General features: G+C 54.1%; 9 protein-coding genes across 9 annotated transcripts; 3 read left to right on the top strand and 6 right to left on the bottom strand.

Annotated features, from left to right (window-relative positions):
• Positions 1 to 249: 249 nt before the first annotated feature.
• Positions 250 to 906, bottom strand: PG998_003478 (uncharacterized protein; the record flags this gene model as incomplete). Its single annotated transcript, XM_066870296.1, has 1 exon — positions 250 to 906. The coding sequence occupies one exon, from the start codon at positions 904 to 906 to the stop codon at positions 250 to 252; it is 657 nt and encodes a 218-aa protein (XP_066734046.1).
• A 51-nt stretch (positions 907 to 957) lies between these two features.
• On the bottom strand, positions 958 to 1532 carry PG998_003477 (uncharacterized protein; the record flags this gene model as incomplete). The annotated part of the gene is made up of 2 exons (XM_066870295.1): positions 958 to 1346; positions 1424 to 1532. 2 exons carry the CDS (start codon positions 1530 to 1532, stop codon positions 958 to 960), a joined length of 498 nt encoding a protein of 165 aa, XP_066734045.1.
• Positions 1533 to 2368: 836 nt separating this feature from the next.
• On the bottom strand, positions 2369 to 3151 carry PG998_003476 (uncharacterized protein; the record flags this gene model as incomplete). The annotated part of the gene is made up of 1 exon (XM_066870294.1): positions 2369 to 3151. The coding sequence occupies one exon, from the start codon at positions 3149 to 3151 to the stop codon at positions 2369 to 2371; it is 783 nt and encodes a 260-aa protein (XP_066734044.1).
• Positions 3152 to 4006: 855 nt separating this feature from the next.
• Positions 4007 to 5413, top strand: PG998_003475 (uncharacterized protein; the record flags this gene model as incomplete). Its single annotated transcript, XM_066870293.1, has 1 exon — positions 4007 to 5413. One exon carries the CDS (start codon positions 4007 to 4009, stop codon positions 5411 to 5413), a length of 1407 nt encoding a protein of 468 aa, XP_066734043.1.
• Positions 5414 to 5678: 265 nt separating this feature from the next.
• On the top strand, positions 5679 to 6628 carry PG998_003474 (uncharacterized protein; the record flags this gene model as incomplete). The annotated part of the gene is made up of 4 exons (XM_066870292.1): positions 5679 to 5803; positions 5863 to 5967; positions 6118 to 6340; positions 6410 to 6628. The coding sequence occupies 4 exons, from the start codon at positions 5679 to 5681 to the stop codon at positions 6626 to 6628; spliced, it is 672 nt and encodes a 223-aa protein (XP_066734042.1).
• A 132-nt stretch (positions 6629 to 6760) lies between these two features.
• PG998_003473 (GRF zinc finger domain-containing protein) lies at positions 6761 to 8190 on the bottom strand (the record flags this gene model as incomplete). Its single annotated transcript, XM_066870291.1, has 2 exons — positions 6761 to 7507; positions 7597 to 8190. 2 exons carry the CDS (start codon positions 8188 to 8190, stop codon positions 6761 to 6763), a joined length of 1341 nt encoding a protein of 446 aa, XP_066734041.1.
• A 488-nt stretch (positions 8191 to 8678) lies between these two features.
• On the top strand, positions 8679 to 9841 carry PG998_003472 (uncharacterized protein; the record flags this gene model as incomplete). The annotated part of the gene is made up of 2 exons (XM_066870290.1): positions 8679 to 9077; positions 9167 to 9841. 2 exons carry the CDS (start codon positions 8679 to 8681, stop codon positions 9839 to 9841), a joined length of 1074 nt encoding a protein of 357 aa, XP_066734040.1.
• A 744-nt stretch (positions 9842 to 10585) lies between these two features.
• On the bottom strand, positions 10586 to 13363 carry PG998_003471 (uncharacterized protein; the record flags this gene model as incomplete). Its single annotated transcript, XM_066870289.1, has 10 exons — positions 10586 to 10644; positions 10703 to 11285; positions 11400 to 11445; positions 11505 to 11764; positions 11818 to 11886; positions 12160 to 12538; positions 12661 to 12850; positions 12911 to 13055; positions 13137 to 13185; positions 13275 to 13363. The coding sequence occupies 10 exons, from the start codon at positions 13361 to 13363 to the stop codon at positions 10586 to 10588; spliced, it is 1869 nt and encodes a 622-aa protein (XP_066734039.1).
• A 1039-nt stretch (positions 13364 to 14402) lies between these two features.
• On the bottom strand, positions 14403 to 15536 carry PG998_003470 (uncharacterized protein; the record flags this gene model as incomplete). The annotated part of the gene is made up of 1 exon (XM_066870288.1): positions 14403 to 15536. One exon carries the CDS (start codon positions 15534 to 15536, stop codon positions 14403 to 14405), a length of 1134 nt encoding a protein of 377 aa, XP_066734038.1.
• Positions 15537 to 16080: the final 544 nt, after the last annotated feature.

Here is a 16080-nt window from a genome sequence, read left to right as displayed (position 1 = left end):
ATCTTCGGTTATAATAGAGAAGCTGTATACGAGTATTACACGACCGAGCCCACCCCCTAACGCCTGTGTGATATCTCTTATTGACAACAACAGGGTTCGTTCCTCTGTTTGAATATGATGTGTGACAACACAAACCCCCATTAAGCCACCTTCCAATAGCTCCGGCATTTGAGCCAGGACAGAAGTAGATATACTGTTCACTCATCAACTTGGATCCCGTAGTATATGATTCCATTAGCCTATGCACCATCAAAACCCATCGATCCGGTCCAGCAGTTTCGAGTCCAATATCTTTGGGTCCAACTTCTCCGAGTCCACTGCTTTGTTCTCCTTTGAACACCTTATCAAGCCGCAAGCTTCGTAGCCATCTTGATGGCATCCGGCAGTGTCTTTGGGATGGTCTTCATGTCCCGCATCACTATTGTAACCAGATCGAGCGCAATCGCCAGGAGAGCCTTCAACGCCGTTCTTTTTGGTCCCAGGTACAGGTATACTGCGTTTGTGTGCGGAGACCGACTCGACGTCGTGCACAGATGGGACGTTAAAACAGCCCTCGTCCTTGTTCGTCTCCGGATTATACTCTGCCATTCTAGCATCACACCCCGAATCGTCATACTCTTCGCCTGTGTAAGAACACGATCGGCCATTCAGGTTGATGTCGAAACGATCATCTTGGTAGCAACGCTCGTCTAGGCAGCAACGCTCGTTTATGCAGCAACGCTTCTCTAGGTAGTTACGATCGTCTGGGCAGGGACCATACTCCAGGCAGGAACGACCCTTTAGGTCAACGTTGTGCTGCGACGCCTGTGTACATATCGACTGTTCCCATACTCGCAGCAAGGCAGCAAGCAGGAATTTCTCCAGCTTCAATGCTATCAGGATCAGAATAGTCAAGAGTTTGTACATGATGACAGCATGAATGATCCAGAACCGGAACGGCAGGGCAATGAGAAACTTCTAGTGTTTCGACCGCTTCAAGCCGTTCGGCCCAAGGAAGGTCAGCGGCCAGAACAGCATGGCGCAAAAGCTGCAGATGAGAGTTGACACAAGCTGGCCGGCGTACCAGAGGATATGGCCGCCCCAGGGAGCAATAAACTTCAACCATTCGGTCATCTGGTAGTTGTCCTCCTGGCCTCTGATGAAGTAGCGGTAGCGCGTCCTCTTGTCGTCGGGGGGAATGACGGTGCCATCATCAGACAGTTGGCCGTCCTCGTCAACGGGCAGGTAGACGAGCTCAAGAACGGTGACGAGCTTGACTTTGGCTTGCCACAGGCTGAAGGGAACGAACCAGAGCGTAAAGACCTGGTGTATGGTAAGATACAACAAGTTATGTTGTTGGTCGAACACTTGATACGGATGTCTGCGTCAGTAAAAGCTGGCCTAAAGGAAGACTCCAATGCCGAGAAGAGCTGACAAAACCAACCTTTGGAGTTGATGGCAATCTGAATCTTGGGGCTGAGAATACGGTACCACTCGTAGATGAAGCGGACAAAGGTGCGGGACTCGAGTTTGCCGCCGAACGGCAGCGTCATGTTTGAGAAGGACGGCACCCGGCACAGAGGGTGGACGAAGTAGGCATCCGGGACAAAGTATTCATTCAGGACAGCCTGCTGGTCGTCGGCCGAGCCATGGCAGAGCGTGGTGACGACGCCGTCGATTTCGCGAACTGCGAGACAAATTAGAAAACAGCCAGCCAGTTGTGGGAGCTGAGCAACTTGCCTGGGTGTTCCATTGCAGCGACTTCAGCTTGGGGGAGTGGTTTGGAAGAGGAGAGAAATGGAACGGACGAGTTGGTTTGGAGTATGGACGTATTTCTAATGAACAGGGAGCACCTCGCCCGGGCGGATGATGTCATTCCAATAATCGGGTGGTCGCTGCTAGCGCATCTGAAAGATCAGGGGAAATGGAAATCGCGAATCGAACAGGGCCTGGAACCCGCCGGAAGCAGACACCTTCCTGGACCATAGCGGTGCTTTCTTTTCTGTCACCCAGGTGCATTCATTTTGTCACCCAGGTGCATTCATTTTTTCGTTTTCCGCGCGGTACTTCGAACAAGAAAGACGCCGGGTTTGCGTGCATATGAGAAGAATTATCTATGTGCATTTGTCATAAAATCCAGATGGCTGGTGCCCAAATCATATCGCCTGCCCGCATAGCAGAACAATAGAGTGAGTTGGAGAGGGTAGAATACGCATTACAGAACGTCCGGTCCGAAGCAAGTGTGCATTGGCGTGTCCGCCCCCTCCATGCATGTCCTCTGAACTCTTCTCGTAACTCAGCAATCATACATCATAACTCCTGGGGCCTGGTATCCGCTAGTTGCTTCCTGTTACAACGTGATCGACAAAAGTAGCATGCACGCCATTCTCTATCCGTATCGACTGCGCGACTCGCTGCGGCGGCGACTCATACTACGCATCGGTTCGTCGCCGCCCGCATAGCGGTACGGGTCGACGTCCCGGTAGCCGCTGCTGCGCCGCTCCGTGCTGCGTCGCTCGCTGCTCCGCCTCCGGTGGCGCCTGCTTTCGCGCCTCCGGGGTGGCGTGTGCTCCTCGATTACGACAACCTCGTCGTCCTCCGAGTCGCTCATGGGAGGCGGTTGCTGACGCGGCGGCGGAGGGCCCGGCACGGGCATGCGCGGCGGTGGCGGCCCGCGGCTGCGCGTCGCCTCCTCGACGACGATGCGCTCGGGCACGTGGACGCGCTGCTCGCGGATCTCGATGGTCTCGCGCCGGCCCACGGAGCGCGAGCGCGAGTGGTTCCGATGGCTGCGCCTGTGCTTCCGCGACTTGCGGGTCACGACCGAGTCCGACACCATGGAGCCCTCGCGCTCGACGATGATGTTGGTGCGGCGGCCGTTGCCCAGGTTGACGCACGTGTAGACGAGCCAAAGGACCAGCAGGAATCCGGCTATGGAGCCCAACACGATGCCCACCACGACGCCGGGATCGGGACCCGAAGGCGCGTTGCCGTAACCCTGGGGCACGGTCGAGACGTTCGTCGCGAGTCGTGGGATTAATCTCGATATCCTGGATGCGAGGCTTATAGTCCGCGTGGGCGTAGTGCTGGCGGGCGACTCGGTCGGGAGATGGGAGGTCAGGTCGTGCGCGAGACTGCGAACAGCTCTGACTAAAGGCGGCGGCGGCGGCATTGCGACTCAAAGGCTTGGCTTCTTCAGACCGCGGGTTGCAAGATGCGACGGAGGAACGGATGGCATGAGAAAAGTAGAATTTCTAGAGACGACAATAACCAAGCAGAGCGCAGTTCAAGAAAGCACAAATGTCAAAGCAGACAAACACAGCGTTGGCATGGTGGGAGGGGCGCGTCAGTTCGGGCAAGGGACGAAACGAGGACGTCGTCAGGCTGCGAAAGCGAAAGGCGAAAGAACAAAATAACGAATGGCGCTGGTGTGCTGGTGTGCTGGTGCTGACAACAGATGCAGATTGGAGATTGGGGGGCGGCGCCGCAGCAACCGGCAGATCAGTTGGGGCCAGTGGATAGTACGGAGTGGTGGCAGGGTGGTGGCCTACAATAGTGGCCTCCAGTAATGGCCTACAGTAGTGGCCTAGAGTGAGTGGCCTAGAGCCTAGAGTGGCCTAACGTAACGCGGGCCAATCAATCCAGCAGCAAGAAAATGCTGTGCGCTCTCCTGCGTAACGCAATCCACGAGTAACAGTTCTCGTGTTGTAACGTAGCTGTGCCAATCGGAAGGAAAGACCAAAGGGGAAGAGAAAGAAACGCGCTCAGCCCGCTGGCTCAGCTCGATGGGATACTCGACAGGCTGATTTGGAGCACGTTAAGCCTCTGCTGCATCCGGGGAAACAATGCAGCGTTCGCTACGGATCGAGGGTCCTTTGTCAGCAATGGGAACGAGCGTGCCTCGACGGTCGAGATGCTACGGCTCGCGTTTATCTTCCTGATATAATATGTTACTGGACTTCTTGCATTCACAAAAGCATAAAACTTAGCCGTGTGCCGCAATTACCGCTATAGCCCAGAAAACACGATGCAACCCGGGCATATAAGGCCAAAAACCCGGAGTCAGGAAAGAGAGGACAGGAGACGGGCCAAAGAGGCCGTCCGGGGCGGAAAGGGGCGGAAACCGAACGGAAAGCTGGCTTCTGGCCGACCAGCCGATGGTCAATCGTCCGCCGCGCTCCGGACGTCGGTGCCGTGGGGTGGTCCATACTACCAAGGCAAGGATGTGTCCGTCGTCAACCTGGCGCCGCAGTACAAGCGGGCGCGCATCGGCGCCGACCGAGACGCCAGTTGGGTGGACGACCACCACCCGGACCTGCGCAACCGAGGCTGCCCAAGGCCCAACAACTTCATCATACCCATCAACTCGATGAACCGGCTGCAGGAGAACCGCCAGGACCAAATCACGCCGCGCAGCCTGGTGTCGGCCATGTTGTGGGACCAGGCCCAGCTGCCGCAGCCGGACATTGCGACCGTCGTCAACTTCGACGAAGTACCCCTTTTCCAATCCTCCGAACTCTCCCTCGACGACTTCAAGCAGCTCATGGACGATGAATGGCAGCCTAACGAAGGGAAGATCAATTCCACCGTACGGATTCACTACAAGGAGCTCCTGATGTACATGCGACAGGCCGAGTACGTTTTCTGGCCCTACCAGTTCCGTTACCCGCAAGATGCCAACGGAGACGGCGAATCCAAGGGGTCCTGGGTGTTGATCGTGATACGCATCGAGGCCATCGAGCTGCCCAGTGGCCGCCAGGACCGTTACGCCTCCGAGATTGCCATCTTCGACCCGCAGGAAGCGGACCGCGAATTCCGCCGCCGACAGATCAAGTCCCGGCTGATGTATTTTCTATCGAGAGGCGACATTTTTTCGGACCGTGAATCTTGGGTAGCCGACACCGACACGCGGACAGGACCGGCGAGGCTTCAACCTGGCAAGGACTGGGCCACAGGCCATGCGTGCTACCAGATCGCGCACGAGCTGTTCCGCCGGCTGCGGTGCATCCTCGCGGCGGGCCGGCGGGGCCGCTACGACGCGTCCTTCTGGCGGCCCTTAGAGGAGGACTTCAACAGCGACATGGCCCGCAAGCTGATGCTGTCCGCGTGCGCGCAACGCGCCATAGAGAAGTCCGAGTACTACGGGCGGCTCGCCATCGAGTTCCCCGGGTTCGCCAATTCGAAGGACGCGTACAATTACCAGCCCTCAGACCTGGATCCTCGCACCGAGCACCAGAAGCTGGTGGAGCAGACGGACGATGGGGTGACACCCATAACCATGATCCTCAGGAGGCCGGAAGACATCGGGCTGTGGTCTGTGCATCTGGATGCCGACCAGTGGCTTGAGGGCAAGTGGGCATACCTCCAAGCTCCAGGCGAGCCGACTACCACCAGAGACGACCGTCGATACGCTCTTTCTAGGCAAGGAAAGTAGGGTTCATCCTCTGGTTCACCGGGGATTCGGATCCAGTTGTATAAGCGGCGATTGCTGCATCATTTGGGAATAATGGAGGAGGTTTGATTGGATAGGGAAGGCGGGAATTTGTGATTGTCATATATTCCATCCTGGCGAATGGTATGTCAGACGTGGCTTCCTATAAGACAGGACCAGATGCTACTTCAGCAGAGCAATTACATTCGAGAAGCCCATCTTTCCACATCCTGATTGCTGGATGTATCCCTATTCGAGCAACAAGTCAATGGATGCAACTGTAGTATATGCACCAAGAAAGGGGCTCTTTGGGCATTTTCCGCGAAAGACTCCTTTCATTGGATCAAGGGCAACGAAGATGATCTCACCAATTATACATTCGGGAGGGGGCTGGTGAGCTATAAGGTGAAACTGTATTTCATCCTATTCGAAAGAATCGTCTGAGCTGACAGTTTGGTGGAATGGCTCAGTTCTGTCCCACCTGTGGCACGTCGCTCCTCGCCAGCGGTTTCCTGTATGATCCCCAACCGGGCGACGAGCCTCTATTCGCACTCAATGTAAGCAGCCTTTCCTTTTTGGGGGAAAAGAAGACAATCTGCCACTGACAATGCTTTAGGCAAGAGCGATCCAAGATTTGATTATCTATCATCTTGAGCGCCGCCCGTAAGTCGGCAGTAATTTTCTCATATGCTGCACCGCCGGAACAGGATTGAACTGACGCCGACTTCCAGCTTTGACGGCGCCTCATTGCCACCCGCATACGACCCGCCCCCATTTATTGGACCTGAACCTGAAGCCAACATAGGAGGAGGCAAGATCTACCACGGAAGCTGTCATTGCGGGGCCGTCACGTTCGCATTAAAGAGCCAGCCGTTGAACAGTAGCTATTCCTCCGGCATGGCTGAATGCAACTGCAGCATCTGCAGCAGGGTATGACCCACGCCTAGAAAGTTGGAGTTGCACTTGGTAATATACCGGGAAGCTCATGTGCCAGAACAGCTCGGTGTGGCTTGGCTGTATCCCAGGGCGAACCAGACCGTCATGAACGGGCAAGACCACCTAACATACTATATTATGGGCAGCGGGATGCTAGCCAAAGGCTTCTGTGAGATTTGTGGTGTGCCCATCGATAACAAATTTCAAGAGCTCAACAGCAGCGAGACGTCCCGCCTGTCGTCTCGAAACCAGAGCTTCTATGCCACGTCCAAAGATGGCTGATTTCTGAACGCGAAGGTCTTGAACGATATCGACTTCTCTCAGATGAAGGTTCGGTATCTGGATGGGCGGAATGACTTCAAGCCAGCTTATGTGAACCCCTGATTATGAATGGGGGTGCAAATATTGCGAATGTTATGAAGATGAAGCGCCCGAGGCTCTGGTCGGATGCCTCTTTTTATATCGAGTTTTGTCCCAAGTCGGATTCCCATCGTCATCAAACTCGGCCCATTGAAAGAACGAACAGTTCTCCTTTTCGGGAACATAACCTCGGTGACACATCCAGAAATACTTGCCCCAATTTTCCTTTCTTTTCTGCACTACCTTGAGAACGGCGGGAATGTTACACTTGCAACGCGGAGTAAATTTCGGATGGAGACTTGGCTTGTAGTCTCTGTAAGTGATATTAATCCTCCTGCTGCCCGCAATGGGATGGGGATCGATTGCTTGAGCAGGCGCTATCGAGTGCTTCCACTCCTCTTGCATCTCTGCATGCATCACCAGGAGAGAGTTGTGCGGCAAATGAATAGCAATCTGCCCCTCGGCGTCGGCATTCTCTTTTTCTTTATTGTTGCCGTCGGTAGCTTCTTTAGGAACTACCCGCCTCACTCGAAACTCCCGGGCAACTCCAAGGGACAGGGAGCCGATGACAGCCCGAGGCCCCAGGTATGTCAGCTGGTCGCTGTGATAGCCTACGTTCTCCTGAGGCCCGGTGTAGCAGTTGACAAAGGCGGCGTTGGGTTTCCATGGATCCGGTGACTGGAACTTCAGTTTTTGACTGCCAGGATACTTGGTCTCGATGCGATTCTCGATCTCCCTGTTTACTCCTTCTTGAACAAGCGGTTTGACCCGAAGCAACTGAGGGGTGATTTTACGCACATCCTACCCACGTCAGTTTCAAGTGCCGAGGATAAGGTGTTTAAGGCCAATGTCATCGACCCCGAACATGGTATTGGGGTTTAATTACTTACCGTAAGCTTGGCTCCATTGTAGAAGTACTCATATTTCTGGTTGTGCAACTCGAGGTCTGTTTCGACGTAGAATGTCGAGGTATGTGGGCTCGAGACAACGTTGTCAAACAGCTTGAAGGTGATCTTCTCAAAAGACTTGGACTCCTGCAGCATCTCTCTGAGCAGGTCGTTGGCTAGCTCGGAAGGGAGGAAGTTATGAACGATGCTGCATGGCGTGTGCTCAGCAATATCATCGGGATCGTACAGATGTAGCGTAGCCCCTTTCTTGGACAAAAGCTTGGCCTTCTTCGGGGACGTAGTTTGCTCGGTGGCACGCGATGCATATAACTTCAGAGACGTCTGGGAACCAACAACGCCCCCGAACCGATGTTTCTTTGCCGGCGATGGCACTGCGTCCGCCAGGGAGGCTGCCGCTGCATTTACCGAGCCATCATGAGCAAGTAAAGCCTCTAGCAAGGCTTCTTGGCCGAAGTCAGGGTGGAGGGATGATAGCATAGCAAGCTTCATATCAGTTGACTCTTCGTCTCCTTCACCCTGTGCCGGTGCTGAGCTTGTGTCTAGTTTCCGCTTCCTTCCCTTCAGAAAAGCTTCCATGATGGGGGATGAAACACCAAAGAGTTTTCCGTGGTGTCGAGTGCGGAATACTTCATCGTGAAAGGGTGAAGTCGAGTAGTGAAGATAGACCCCGAAAGATCTGTAGACGACTGTAGTGTGCGGGTTTGGGGTTCTCTACCATAGAACGATGCGTCACGGTATGATTGATCTGGAGTGCTTAGGAAACCTCTGATTGCAGGTTGAATCCAGCGGGACGGGCTGGCTTCTGGCTGATGTTAACCACTAACACCACCTAAGTCACTAGCGAAGGCGGGGGCCTCGGCACAATGCCTTTGGTGGGGGTACCAACCATCATCGTCACGAGCTTTGAGCTGTCCAGGGTCTCCAACTGCTCAATCAAGCACCTTTTGTTGCCCGAACTGCCGTCCCTTTATGTAGTTTCTTTATATACTTATATACTCATGAGCCGAATTCCATTCGCTGTTCCGGACGAGTAAAACGAAAGAGAGAGAAGAAGAGGACGAACCATGGCGTCTATGCTGGAGTTCCGGACGCCTGGCTTCAACCCGTACGCCGTCAAATACTCACCCTACTTCGACTCGCGCATCGCCGTCGCATCCGCCGCCAACTACGGGATCGTGGGCAATGGGCGCCTCTTCTGTCTGGGCCTGGGGCCCCAGGGCATCCAGGTCGAAAAGACGTTCGACACCAACGACGCGCAGTACGACCTGGCCTGGTCCGAGATCAACGAGAACCAGCTGCTCGCGGCGTGCGGCGACGGCTCCATCAAGCTCTACGACGTCAACGTCCCGCAGTTCCCCGTCATGAACTTCCACGAACACAAGCGCGAGACCTTCTCCGTAGCTTGGAGCCCGGTCACTAAAGACACCTTCGCCTCAAGTTCGTGGGATGGGACTATCAAGATTGTGCGTTCCTGCCGCCGCGCCTGTGCCGGGCTGACTCCCCGGTCACTCAATACTGATATGAAAGACACTCAGCTGACAGATTTTCGCAGTGGTCGCCAGCGAGGCAAGAGTCGATAAAAACGCTGCCGGTGGGCAACTGTACCTATAGCACCTCGTACTGCCCGTCGAATCCGAACATCATCTCGGCCGTGTCAACCGACTCACACCTGCGCATCTTCGACCTGCGCACACCCGTGAACGCGCAGTACCACCTGACGACCAAGATCCCCGTGCACGCGATGCCGGCCGTTCCCCTGCCCCCGGGAATAACCCCGCCGCCCGCCATGCCCGCGGAGATCCTGACGCACGACTGGAACAAGTACAGCGACACGGTCATTGCCACGGGCGGCGTCGATCGCGTGATTCGCACCTTCGACATCCGGAACCCGTCGGCGGGGCCCGCGTCGCTCATGACGGGCCACGGCTACGCCGTGCGCCGGCTGGCCTGGAGCCCCCACGCCCGCGACATCCTCATCAGTGCCAGCTACGACATGACGGTGCGCCTGTGGACGGACGGCTCGACCATGGCGCCGCCGCCGCAGCCGCAGCAAGTCCCGTCGCCCGTCAAGTCAGGGGTCCAACTCGGCGTCATGAACCGGCATACCGAGTTCGTCACCGGTGTGGACTGGTGTCTCTTTGGCGTAGGGGGCTGGGTCGCTACGGTGGGCTGGGACGAGCGCGTGCTATTATGGGATGCGAATGCGCTCCTCCAGGGTCGTGGATAGCCACGCCCGCACACGAATAACGAAAAGATGATGAAAGAGAGAAGACGGCGCATTTCGATCTAGTTAGCCTGGGACTGCATGTATGGCGTTCAAGGGGGTGATTATACAAGGTCCATCGTATTCACACTATAAGGGGAGTGGCGCACTTTCAACAGCACGGTTGTATTACGATTGCATGCACTTTACGTATGTACAATTAGGTGTTCGAAATTACTCGTTGAGCTGGTAAACAATAATCGGTGCTGCCTTTTACCCAAGAGTCGGTGGCTGTTGTATAACGACCCATAGGCGCCAAGGTATAAGAGGAATGCCCCTTGCCGAGTCAGCAGCAGGCGCGGTAGGTACCGCACGCCAATGCAATTCACACCGCGCAGTTTGTGGCCTTCTTGCATGTGGTATGCTGCTCGGCAAGGGGAATGCCACATGGAATTGGAGTTAGAACCGGTCCATGATCCGACCCGGGCCACTTAACCCAACTTGTCGGATGCTCATATCTGCAACTCGGTATGATACAAAGGGTCAGCTGGGCAACCATAGCCAAAGAACCGGGCCACCCGTTTAAGAGGAAAGCAGGGAATAACGTTGAAGCAAGGAAGGACAAGGGTAAACTTTTGCGTACTTGTGAGTGCGATCCAAAGCAAGGTATACCAACAGGCATATACTATTATTACATAAATCCTCTATGACTCCATACCTAAGAATTGAATACTGCCAGGCCTATAAGTAGCACTATGTTACCTTGCCTCATGCGTCGAAATTCACCGACGAGTATACCTTATCTCGGATTTGGTCTAGACGTATATCTGGTTAACATTGAACAGTCTACAAATGTAACGTGAACCAAATTATATGCTTGCTTACCTCTCATTCCGCCCAAAGCTTCGAAAGCAGTCCCATAATTCTCGAGTGTCGCTAGTATAGACAGCATGCCCTGCTGAAGACGCCCCACGAGATCATTGACAAGTACGTCTTTGCTAGCAGTACCCTGGGGATATGTCGCTTGCGTTTTATCGTAGACCGATAGGAGCACATAGGCGCATTGCATAGCGCAGCATGCGAACGACGGCATGGTCCGGGGCGCGATAACGTTCGATCGAAGCCCCAAGTAGCATGGAGGGTCGCATAGCTGAGAAGATGGGTTGGGGTACGGCAAAGAATCAAACGATTGCGCAATATTCAGGGAGGACTTCAGGCAGATCTTGGCTGACTGGTGACTGCTAAAGGGGAAAATTAAAGCTAAAGATGACTGGTGTGCTCGTCCTGGCTGGGTATGGTTGATGGAGCTGTTCGACCTTGTCGGGGACGAGCTTGCTCCTGTGTGATGGGACGATGCCGGAGAACTGGGCGACCTCTTATCACAGCATGAAGGCCAAAGCATCAGTTCAGGCGTAGCCTTATCTTTGTCCAAAATGGACCTTAGATCGCAATGTTTTCCCGAAAATATCTGTTGAATATGATATTAGCGAACACAAACACTTATAACCGAGCGATAGCAACCCAACGGTCGATATCGACAGTCGAATGTCCAGTATGCAAAGCTAGGGGCAGTAACACTTACCGGAGCATCGAAGAAAGCGCAGTATCGATGGACCTTGATGCGCGCGCTGTGATATACTTAGTCCAAGCTACAAAACTAACAACAATATTGTGAGATGTGACTAACCTGTTCAATTTTATACGAGCCATGCATCGTAGTGAGTGAGCCACTACTGCCTCATCATTGTCCACAGGTTGTGTCATGGGACAGTTTAGCACCCATTGCTCACTCTCGGTGATGAGTGGCTCTAAGAATGTTTCCAGCTCCATCATACGCTGATAAGAGGGGGTCATGTCAGCTTCGGAAGCCACCGCCTTGTTCAAATCAATGACAAACTCCGTCGCAGCCAGGATCGCTTGCTGTGATTTCATGAACCAATACCACGCCTTGAATAGTTTATTAGTAAGCCAAAGGTTTGTAGGTTTGAGAAGAGACGAACCTGAGGATCGGACTTGAGAGTCGGAGCGTGGGCTGTAAAGCTCGGTGTGAATATTGCAAGGCTCGGGTGCTAAAGTGCATTATGTTAGACAATGGATCCAAGCAAGTGATAGTTGGGTTTCCCTTACCGTGTTGCTAACGATGCAACTTTGACAGTAGCAAATATAGGTCATCCACCAGACTCTCCGCCGGCAATCCGAGTATCCGTCCTCAAGATCCCCCTGGAGGTGGAGAGAGAGATCCAAAGCATACATCATGGCCATGCTGGCGCGGTTCTTGGTTTTCTTTAGGTTTCCCCTTTGGGCATACTCATAGACACTTAATATGTCAAGAGCAATTATACTCTCGAGATCCAGGGAACATCGGAGCAAAAGGCGGGTCGACGCGGTACATCATCGGGGTCCTCGAGAGCTTTGCGGGGCTCAACAGATGATTCTGGTCTCTCCGAGTCGAGCTCTATGCTCTCAATAGCTGCCTGTGCAACGAACTGAGCGTACTTGCGGCGGAAGATAACCGAGTCCTCTGCGAGCGAGTTGCGGTCTTGTGGACAAGGAATGAGGGCCAGCAGGGCTGAAATAGCCAGACCAAGGGGCGACGAAGATTCATCTATATCGTTTGGCCGGTTCTGGAAGAACGCTGTTGGCTCATCAGGCCCTGGGGGATAATGAGGCGCGGGTAGAATAGGGAAGAACGGGTGTATCCATATATAATACGCGTTCAGACTGCCGCCCTTGTTAGTCATGGGGGGTATGTCAATAGGCTACAAGCCTGCGCTCTTTTTCTTGGGAAACTTGGAGCCGGCAATGGAGCAGACACGGAAAGGGGGCACATTGCAGTCACTCACACGTCTGCATCAGAGGCATAAACCCTGACCATAGGGTCGTTCATCTCGCCCTCATTAGGCGAAGTGTTGGCTTGTGAAACATCAGAGTGGCTGGTCATGAACAAACTATCGAACAAGGCATCACTGTCATTGAGTGTATCCCCGAGGTTCTTCAACCCAGCCCCAGGGTCAATGTAATGCTCAATCGATACTGCTTTCTCGAATCAGTTTCCAACAGAGGCGAGAATGCGCTGGGGTTCAAGGGTCATACGGGCAATATCATTTCCCTCGCGCTCTCGGGGATGCGGGCTGTCATGCTCCTGGCTGTTCTCCTCTAGCGGCTGCGTCTTCTTGCGAAAACGAGGCCCGCCTCGTCTGCTGGGTTTGTAGATGCATTGACGTTCTTTGGCAACACACTACATGCACACTTCAGCCTCAGTCACGATACTGCATAGGTTCCCGGGGATCTCGGGAGGGGATATATTTCCGACACTTACACTCGCGCACGAAGGCCGCTCCCCGTTACACCTGGTCCGGGACGCACGACTACGACGATAGACATCAGCATCATCGCAGTGAGAGAACGAACAGCAAGAAGCAAAAAGGGTGCAGTAGGTGGTGGGATCTAGGCTTACCAAGCTAAGCAGGCGACCTTGACCGGTGGGACGGCGAATTTTCTCCTCGGCTGCGGCGCCGATTGGGGAGCAGTGTCGATTTCAGCCATTTTCGGCCGTCCCGCAGTTTGCCGGGCCAGACGGACAATTTGCCCGGGAAGTTTTGGGGGTGTGTCTGTTCTAACAGGTCGTGGGCGGCGGGCGGCGGGCAGCGGGTAGCGGGAATCCCGGCAGAGCACAAGTGGGGACAACTGGCAGGGCGTTCACCGATGATGGCAGTTTTGGTAGTTAGCGAATGTGGTGGGAAGGGTTGGGCAGGCCAGTTCGCCGAGGGTATGTATTTGGGGAGTCGATATGAGATTTGGATTAGTAGTAGCAAAATGGGGTGTTTCGAGTGTGGAAAGTGGGGTAGGAGAAGGAAAGAAACCACCTTCCGCCCCTCGCCCCTCGCATCACACATCGCTCTTCTAGTCCTCCAGCTGCACCCGCTTGCTTCTGCCGCGCCCTCGTCAATCATACAGGTGTGCAATGGGCAGCGGTCGGCCCCGGGAATAGTTAGTCGGTGACCTCAGGATTGCGGACGTACGCAGCTGGCTGCTACTAGTTAGTAGCAGCAATTGCGGACATCTCGATAAAACGCATACATACAAGAAGAAGGCATCGCTTCCTTGGAGACGTAAGCTGTGGAGTGTTGCTGGGGCAGACAAACAAACCTTGCCGGTCTCATGGATGATGATAGATGATTGCGATTGGCCAGACCACTGATAACGGCAGGCAAATCCAAATAGATCTATGGAGATCCTCTACTGGGTACAGACCGGTTGCTTCATCCATCCATGGATAATGTCAGTTTAGACCTTTTCAGCTGGCCAGCAACGCCCGTTACACAACGTCAACACATTTCATACAGCAGCTGTAGCAGACTCATTGCATCGATTCAGCTTGCTCTCAAGGTCTGGGCCCAGACCCTGAAACGACAAACCCCAAACACAGAGCAGGATCATATTTGGGTATTGCAAAACAAAATGCATTTACTGATTGTCAAATGAGAGGCTCCATGTGTAGAACCGCAGAAAGCATGCTGCTAATCGTTACTGGAGGGTATAGTATGAATGAATGATAAACATGAAGCCAGTTCACAATAGGTAATTATATAAACCCGTGTGGCCTCCGCGTCTCTCGTCTCGTCATAGCAGCGTCTGGCTTGGACGGCTTTCGTAAATGGCTGGCTCTGCCGGCGAATTCTCTAAATCTGCGGCCGGGGTTCCTCTGTGGTATTGGCGGCTTCGAGTCGGTGTTGCCCATGTTAGCATATGTGCCAATGATCTCGGACAACACCGATATCCCGGTCATCCGGCCCTTCACTGGACGCCTCTGGTTGATGGGTGGTTCGGGCATGAGCAAAGGGCCTTTGGCTTCCCTCATGTTCGTTTCTGCAGGTATGGCGGCAACTTCTTCCGGTATCCTGGCCGTAGTAGGGCGGCTCAGGCCAGCTATCTGAGATCCTGCCCGTGATGAAAGATGCTGGTCTCCTGTCAATTGCCGGTGAAGCTTCGGGGCCGAAAATATCATGCTTTCGGTGGGAAGGCGACCGCCAGAGGGCTGGAAGCTATCGTCGGGATTTGAGACTACGCTGTCTCGGTTGGTCTGTAGTATACTTAGTATGTACTTTACTGGAAGTAGGTCTGGAAGGCTATTACTCACATTGTTCTTTGACGGTAAGCCGTAATAGTGAGGGTAACGTTTCCTCATGTAATAAGGAATGCCGTGAAGTCCCAAGACGATAGCACCGACTAGGGCGCTGGCTGCAGAGGCCCACGAAGCCAGGCTCATGGTGGTACCAAGTTGGTTGTCGAAATCGGCAAACCTTCCAACCAGGTACAGGACCAGCCAGGCCACCACGACGCCGGCATCTACCCCCACGATCCACCATGACCATATGTGTCTTAGAAAGATGGCAACCACTACCCAGATCAAGGAAAGGCCCGAGACGGCAACCACGGATATGTCGAAAGGGCGAAGCGTTTTAATCATGAGTAAAGGTATCGCAACATGCACAGCGCAAGCTAAGCCGACGGGCAGGAACTGGAAGGCCCGGAAGATGGCCACGATGATGTCGCCATTGCTCCCAAGCGATCCCGGCTTGGGAGCAGCAAGGGGTTCCTTAGTCTTGCCGAGTTTGACTGGAAGCTTCAGGTTGCGCTCTGGGTCGCCAAGATCAGAAGATGTGGTGGACCAATGGCTCTGCTCAGATTTAACGAGCGTGATGTGAGTCGACGACATACTCAGGAGCAAGACGTCACGGTTGGAAGAAGAGCAGTATCCTGACCGCTAGCCGTGACCGATCCATAAGGGGATGGCGAGACTGAATGAAGGAAAGTCGTGCATCTCCAAGAAGATGTTGGAAACCCGAAGGGCGGGCTGGACGTGGGCAGTGCTGGTTTTCTAGCTTTTGGACGCCTTACAAGATCGGCCCTGATCCGAGCTGTCAAGCGAGGATTTGGCAAGGGGCTCGCTGTCCAACATCATGCGTGAGTCGCACTATAGTATAGTTTAATATGGCCATCGACTAAATGAGAGGATGCCATATCAAAGGTCATATGCAGTTTCAGGCGTAATATGCAAGCGCGCGCCCCCTAAGGTCGGCAAGGAAGGGGCCCCACCCGCATGAAGCAGCGGACCACGGTCGGTGGCGGTGATGCCGCCGTGCTGGACGCTGGGCCGTTGTGAGTGGCAGCACGCCCTCGCAACCTTGCCAGACAAACCCAGATAAGCTTCGAGGCTATGCCCGATCCTACGAATGAAAGCAGCTGGGCGGGACCTATGG

The sequence above is a fragment of the Apiospora kogelbergensis genome, assembly GCF_038363985.1.
Source record: "Apiospora kogelbergensis strain CBS 113332 chromosome Unknown utg000002l_segment0_segment0, whole genome shotgun sequence".
Lineage (NCBI taxonomy): Eukaryota > Fungi > Ascomycota > Sordariomycetes > Amphisphaeriales > Apiosporaceae > Apiospora > Apiospora kogelbergensis.
The sequence above is the reverse complement of the archived record's forward strand: the minus strand, read 5'-3'. Positions and strand labels throughout refer to the sequence as shown.